At 44.7% G+C, this 7480-nt stretch overlaps 2 protein-coding genes across 4 annotated transcripts in view; one reads left to right on the forward strand and one right to left on the reverse strand.

Moving 5' to 3' along the window:
• Positions 1-1180, reverse strand: part of LOC135093537 (BTB/POZ domain-containing protein 6-like) — a 41404-nt gene extending 40224 nt beyond the window's left edge. Inside the window, exon 1 of the mRNA XM_063992862.1 lies at positions 785-1180. Coding sequence (XP_063848932.1) covers positions 785-925 — 141 coding nt within the window. The 5' untranslated portion in view covers positions 926-1180. The remainder of the gene's footprint in view (positions 1-784) is intronic.
• The window catches only part of LOC135093539 (formimidoyltransferase-cyclodeaminase-like), a 51454-nt gene that overhangs the window by 42188 nt on the left and 1786 nt on the right, over positions 1-7480 (forward strand). The window contains exons 3-7 of one of the 3 annotated variants that reach the window (XM_063992875.1): positions 1509-1694; positions 2141-2257; positions 3877-3971; positions 5401-5634; positions 6285-6521. In XM_063992875.1, the coding sequence (XP_063848945.1) occupies positions 1509-1694; positions 2141-2257; positions 3877-3971; positions 5401-5604 (602 nt within the window). In that variant the 3' untranslated portion in view covers positions 5605-5634; positions 6285-6521. The remainder of the gene's footprint in view (positions 1-1508; positions 1695-2140; positions 2258-3876; positions 3972-5400; positions 5635-6284; positions 6522-7480) is intronic. The other 2 variants (XM_063992874.1, XM_063992876.1) reach the window with 2 other exon arrangements.

The raw sequence follows: 7480 nt of genomic DNA on the forward strand, positions 1-7480 counted from the left end.
GACCATCAACCACAACAAAACTGTGGTGATGCATTTCTGTACCTCCTCTGTACCAGTCACCCCTCCCCAGCTCACAGTGGGCCCTCACCCCCTCCAGGTGGTCCAATGTCCCAAGCTTCTCGGAGTCACGGTGGACGACCAGCTGACCTGGAAGCAGCATGTCGCCAGCACCGTAAGATCAGCTACCTACAGGCTGTACATGCTGCGCAGACTCAGGTCGCTGGGGACGCCGACAGATGAGTTATCCTCCCCAAACTCATGTACGCCTCCCCAGCGTGGTCCTCCTCCCTCACACACACTCAACAGCTACAGCTAGAGAGTGTGCAGAAAAGGGCGTGCAGGTCATCCTTGGCCCTGCATACACCACCTACGAAGAAGCCCTGACCACCCTGAGTCTATCCAGACTATCCACCAGGCACCGAGAGGCTCTGGAGAAGTTTAGAAGGGGACTACTGCATCATCCACGTCTCAGAAACATGCTGCCGCCTGACGCGCCTCGCCCGGTCCGTGCCACCAGACACCACAACAAGATAACGCCCCTAAAGGCACCGCGCACGGACCGGTACAGACTCAGTGTGATTCCCACCATGGTGCGAGCCATCAATCAATAGTATTTCCCTCCTAGATTAGACTTACCTTTAGGATTAATGTTAAGTTTTTCCCCACCCCCTATGTACATTTTCAGTTTGTTAACTGCCTAAATAATAAACCGTTTATTATTATTATTATTATTATTATTATTATTATTATTATTATTATTATTATTATTATTACGTATACTCACCACAGGGCAGCATGGCGGAAGCGGTTCAGTGAGACACTCGTAGGAGGCAAAACGATGTTGATGCTTCAGTCGCCCTAGGGTTCGAAGCTTCACTTGCCGCGACCAGCACCACCGCCACTGCCACCTCCCTCCCCGACACATTGGTGGTGGTGCGGCGTCACTGCTTGTGTTGTAGTGGTGGTAATTGATAGTGTTTGTAGTGGTAGGGTTAGGTTAAGTGTTATGGTGATGCCAGCAACACCCGTTTTGCGCTTTGTGATAGCGATAATGGTGGTAATAATTGTAGTGGTAGTGTTAGGTTTGGTTAGGTTAGGTGAAGTGTAAAGTTAGGTTAGGTGTAAGTTTAAGTTAGATTGTAGTGGTGACAGCAACCCGCCATTTGCATCTCAATCCTTGCCTCTCTCAACGCTCACTGCACCTCTCACGCTCTCCCGCGTTGTACTAATCCTGTGTGTACCGTTATGGAGGCAGTGTTGGAGTGTGCACCCCTACCTCTCCTCCTTCACCTCCTCCTCCTCCACCACCAGCATCACCCGCATTGTGCACCATTGTAAGGACGCGCATACATTCACTTCCTGCGTGTGTGTGTGTGAGTAGGTTTGTTCCAGCAGGCCAAGTGTTTTGAATGAGAAAAGTCGCGTTGAAGTGTATCTTGGTCGCGTCTGAGTCTTTTTCCGCTTAGGCCGCGTTAGACTTTACTCCTACTTCTCCTCTTCCCGCTTAGATCTTGGCCGCAGCATCACCTCCTCTGTCCCTGGTACCTCTGTGTTCCTCTTCGGCGCGGCAGACAGCGAGGGGCGAGGTCTGGTGGCGCGGCGCAAGGAGGTGGGCTGGTTCAAGACGCCTGTTCGCTACTCCTCCCTCACGCACGATCTGGGCCACGTTCCCTCACCGCGTTATGGCCTCACAGGTAAAGCTTACTGAGTATTATAGTCGCTTCCTTCAAGATTATTGTCCTTCAAGATTATTAATCTTCTTGTTATTATTCTGACTTTATTATTTTTGTGGATTTATTTTTGTTTATAAATTTTTTTATTTATTTATTCATTTATTTATTTTGCAGATTAAGTGGAAATATATTGATATATACTTTATTTGCTTTTTTATTTGTTTAAGTGTAGTTATTTATTCATTTATTTATTTATTTATTTATTTATTTATTTATTATAATGTAGACAGTTCCATGTGTGTCTAATCTTGATAATCTTGTATTTTCTTCCTTTTCTTCTTTTCTTCTTCCCTTCTCTTTTCTTCTCTTTCCCTCCCTCCATCTCCTTCTTCCCCTTCTTCTTCCTCCCCTTCTTCCCTCCTCTTCCTGCTCCTCCTCCCCCTCCCCTTCCTCAACTCCCCCCCCAGGAGTGGGCGCCATCCCCTACATGATGAACGTGAATGTCACTCTGGACACTCAAGACGTGGCTCTCGGCAGGCGGGTGGCGGCAGCTATCAGGGCCACCTCCCCTAAGGGCCTCCCTGGTAAGCCCCTCCCCCCCACTATCTTATTACTAATTCCTGGTAGATGTTTTGAAATGTCTTCCTTTTGATTATCTATTTATTGTTTTGCTTTGTTTCTCTCTCGCTTTCGCTCTCTCTCTTCTTTTTCTTTTTCCTTTTCCTTCCATTCGGTATTCTTTCTGTTTTTTTTTTCTTTTTATTATCTATTGTCTCTTGTTTTCTCTCACCTCCCTATTCTTCTGACCCCCATATGTGTCTCTTCCTCCTCCTCCTGTCGCCTGTTCCAGCTCATCACTTCCTCTTCCTCTTCCTGTTTCTTTTTTAATTCTCTCTCTCTCTCTCTCTCTCTCTCTCTCTCTCTCTCTCTCTCTCTCTCTCTCTCTCTCTCTCTCTCTCTCTCTCTCTCTCTCTCTCTCTCATGTCCTTTTCTTTGCCACTTGTTTTAATTCCTTCTTTCATATCTCACTTTTTTCATGTTTTTCCTTCATCTCTTCTTCCTTCCTTCCTTCCTTCCTTCCTTCCTTCCTTCCTTCTTTCCTTGCGTTGTTGTTTTTGTTGTTGTTGTTGTTGTTGTTGTTGTTGTTGTTGTTGTAGTTGTTGATGTTGTTGTCCTCGTCGTCATCGTCGTCGTCGTCGTCGTTGTTGTTGTTGTTTTTGTCGTTGTTGTTGTTGTTGTTGTTGTTGTTGTTGTTTGAAGTGATCTCTGTACACTTTTCCTCCTCCTCCCCCTCCTCCTCCTCCTCCTCCTCCTCACCAGTACCAGCATCACCTTCACTCCGGCCTTCCGTAACACCTGTTCACTTATACATTCCACTGGTAACCTTATTAATTAATCACACCTCAGTCTCAGGTAAGCGGCAGGGGTTATTATGATTTTTCTGCCATTTTTTCCTTTTTGTTTGTTTGCGTATACGTGTATATTTTCGTTTTTCTATCTGTTTGTGTATGTATGTGTGTATGTATCTTCTTTTTTTTTTTATCTCCCTATCTGTCTGTCTGTATTTATGTATATGTGTGTATTAATATCTGCTTCTCTGCCTGTCTCTATCTATTTACCCATCTGTCTGTCTTTCAGTCTATGTCTATCTGTTTTATTATTTAGATTGATATTAATCTGTCCATCCATCTATCTCACCAGCTATCAAGGCCACAGGGATGACTAGCCGGGTTCTCACGATTATGATGTAGAAATCTTGTTAACCTGTCACTAGAACCATAGAAATACTATTAAAAATCCGTGTAGCTTCAGCTAGAGCCGTTAATCTATCACTAGAATCATAAAAACACCCTTAAAAATCCTTGTAACTTCAGCTAGAATCATTAATCTGCCACTAGAATCATAAAAACACCCTTAAAAATCCTTGTAACTTCAGCTAGAATCGTTAATCTGCCAGTATAACCATAAAAACACCCTTAAAAATCCGTGTAACTTCAGCTAGACTCGTTAATCTGACACTAGAACCATTAAAACACCCTTAAAAATCCTTATAACTTCAGCTAGACCCGTTAATCTGTCACTAGAACCATAAAAAAAAAAAACACTTAAAAACCGGTGCAACTTCAGCTAGAGCCTTTATGAAAGAAATGGAGATGCGGCGCGGGAGTGTTTCAAAGTACTAAGGCAGGTGTGTTGCCCTCAGGTGTGCAGTCCATGGCGTTCCCACACGAAGGAAGGGTTGAGGTGGCCTGTAATGTGGATCTGCTTCCCTCCCACCTGCGCTCACCTGATTGGGAGGTAAAAGGAGGAGGAGGAGGAGGAGGAAGGGGGTGTTAATGATGCAGAAGGAGGAAGAAGAGGTAATGGTGCAGAAGGAGGTCGTGGTGGTGGTGGTGATGGTGGAGGAGGAGGAGGAGAAGGAGGAGGAGGAGGTATTGGTGAAAGAGGAGGAAGAGGAAGGAAGGAAGGAATGTAGGAAAAAAAAGGCAGTGGAAAAAATATCACATAAACTAACCTAATGGGACCTAACGTGACCTTACTAACTTAATGTGACCCAACCTGACCCAACCTAACATAGCCTTACTTTACCCAACCTAATGTGACCCAGCCTGACCTAAGCTGACCTAACAGACCTTACTTAACCTAACCTTTCTTCGCTTTACCTAACTTCACCTAATGTAACAGCAAATACTGTGACGCACCATTATTTTTCATTTATTTTGTGTTATATAATTGTCTCGTGACCCAAAATGTGTGACGGGTTTTTCTTTTTTCTTTTTTTTTATGTAGGGAGGACACTGGCCAAGGGCAACAAAAATCTAATAAAAAAATGCCCACTGAAATGCCAGTCCCATAAAAGGGTCAAAGCAGTGGTCAAAAATTGATGAATAAGTGTCTTGAAACCTCCCTCTTGAAGGAATTCAAGTCAAAGGAAGGTGGAAATACAGAAGCAGGCAGGGAGTTCCAGAGTTTACCAGAGAAAGGGATGAATGATTGAGAATACTGGTTAACTCTTGCGTTAGAGAGGTGGACAGAATAGGGGTGAGAGAAAGAAGAAAGTCTTGTGCAGCGAGGCCGCGGAAGGAGGGGAGGCATGCAGTTAGCAAAATCAGAAGAGCAGTTAGCATGAAAATAGCGGTAGAAGACAGCTAGATATGCAACATTGCGGCGGTGAGAGAGAGGCTGAAGACAGTCAGTTAGAGGAGAGGAGTTGATGAGACGAAAAGCTTTTGATTCCACCCTGTCTAGAAGAGCAGTATGAGTGGAACCCCCCCAGACATGTGAAGCATACTCCATACATGGACGGATAAGGCCCTTGTACAGAGTTAGCAGCTGGGGGGGGGTGAGAAAAACTGGCGGAGACGTCTCAGAACACCTAACTTCATAGAAGCTGTTTTAGCTAGAGATGAGATGTGAAGTTTCCAGTTCAGATTATAAGTAAAGGACAGACCGAGGATGCTCAGTGTAGAAGAGGGGGACAGTTGAGTGTCATTGAAGAAGAGGGGATAGTTGTCTGGAAGGTTGTGTCGAGTTGATAGATGGAGGAATTGAGTTTTTGAGGCATTGAACAATACCAAGTTTGCTCTGCCCTAATCAGAAATTTTAGAAAGATCAGAAGTCAGGCGTTCTGTGGCTTCCCTGTGTGATATGTTAGTCTTGTGACGTTTTACTACCATTACTCCTCCTCCTCCTTCTTCCACCACCACCACCACCACCACATCCACAGGTGCGCGAGTCCCTGGGCGGCCAGTACGTGTTCACGCCCTCAGACGTGCTCACCAGACGGGTCCTGCAGGAGAGTGGGGGCGTGGGCACTGTGGGGACAACTTTGGTGGGGTTCACGCCGGAGGAGGCCCGCGCCCTGGCCAGCCTCGCCCTGACACGGGGGGAGGGGGAGGCGTGGAGGAAGGCCAAGGATAGAAGGATGTAGACAGTGAGGTTTCCTTCGACTGTCGTTCAGGTAAGTGTCCTGGTAGGGAAGATGTAATCTGTTCTGCCTATTTTTTTTTTATTTGTTTGTTTAGCTTATCCTTTTACTTATTATCATGGATCTTATTCTGAAATATTTCTGCTCCGCTCCTCCACTGCAGCTGAAGGTACACGTGTTTTCAAGGGCGTTTTTACGGTTTTAGTGACGGATTAACAAGATTTCTACATTATTAAGTGGAGAAACGCTCTTGGAAACCCGATTAATCACCTCTCTGTCAGTCTCAGTAGCAACCATTAGTTAAGCTTGGATCCGTGAGTGAACCTGTGAACAATTCAGTGGCAAGCCCCGCGCTGTACAGAACCCGAAGCTCCACACGCGCAGTAGCGAGTTTAGATTCTTAGAAATTACTGAAGGCATAACAGAACGTACTAATTTTGAGAAAGCAAGTAGTGAAATAAAACAAAACAAGTGACTTCAGGGATAATACTGAAATAACATTACTATTTCCATCATTGGCTAGGTTAAGTTGGGTTAAGATTAATTCACTTCACTAATTGCTACCCACTTCATTGCGTGTATCATAATTATATAAAGAAAACATCTTTTTTTTTTCTTAGAAATTAATGGTCAGTCTTGAAATTAGTAGGCTAGGATTATTTCCATTCTAAATCCGATTCCAGGTTCGGTGTCTCGTGAAGCAAGGACTGTTCACTCGTACCCTGCTCAACTCCGTGACCCCAAGATAGTAGACGAAAGAGAGAGAGTGGTGGCGACGGCGGCGGCGTTCCTTTATTTCTCCGCGCTCCCCGGCCCCTGGTGGTGGTGACTGGCTGTGGTGTTGGAGTGCTGCAGGATGGTGCAAGGCAGGCCAGACAGCGTAATGTTTTCATCACCACAATGTTCTTTCTCTGATGAAGGTTTTGGTATTTTCTTCGTAAATTGTACTACACCTTTACAATCGTCTGCACTGCCATTGTTTCCCCGGTGAAGGTTTTAGTACGCTTTCCTTAAACGGGCAGCACCATTACAGTTATCATAGCACTCCTGTAGTTTCCCCGTTATTGATTTTGGCATTCTTCCATAACGTAGCACCATCACAATTAACTGCACACGTATTTTTTTTTTTTTTTTCACTCCTAAGCACTCGCCTGTGTGTATAGATTTTGGTATTCTTTCCTAAAACGAGCACCACTATTCTGAAGTGAAGGGAGTAATGGAAGCGTTTTATTGTGGGTGACTAAGTGTGGGTGATTAAGTTAAGGTACTAGTGAGTGTTTAAGGTAGTGATTGGGTCGTTCATGTGTATTCTGCAGTCTTAAGCTTCAGACCTGTATTTCCTGCTTGGGGATTACGGTGCCCTCTGATCCCCACTTTAGGCCGCTGCGATGTGTGAAAGCTTTAAGGAGGTAAGAATTATCTGCTCCAATTCTTCAGGGAAAAAAAAAAAAAATACGGAGCTTATATACTAAGAATTTCCTCCAATGGGTTTTGCAAGTCCACTACTGGTACACTGATTTAATTGCCTGCCAGTTGTATATGGTGGTGACGCCTTTTTAAATGTGTATATGGAGGTTTACTTAACAAAGCAGCAGGTTACCTCTTGAGTCACACACACTTGGAGAGACGGTTGTTGCCAGGCACTCCTTCCTCATAAAACACAACGGCTTCAGTGGAATTAACCGAGTCATGCTCACACGTTTTCCTCTTGAATGTCAAATAAGATGTTGCGTAATTGGTTGTCAGTAGGAAATGTGGGACAGGATGTCAAGTTTCTCCTAACTAGTCAAAGTAAGAATGGGTGTTTAATGCAAAAGGAGACATTTCAGTATTTCCAAAAGTGAAGCATTGCACTCTTCAATACGTGACTGATTGGGTG

This window comes from Scylla paramamosain, chromosome 43 (assembly GCF_035594125.1).
Source record: "Scylla paramamosain isolate STU-SP2022 chromosome 43, ASM3559412v1, whole genome shotgun sequence".
NCBI classification, from domain to species: domain Eukaryota; kingdom Metazoa; phylum Arthropoda; class Malacostraca; order Decapoda; family Portunidae; genus Scylla; species Scylla paramamosain.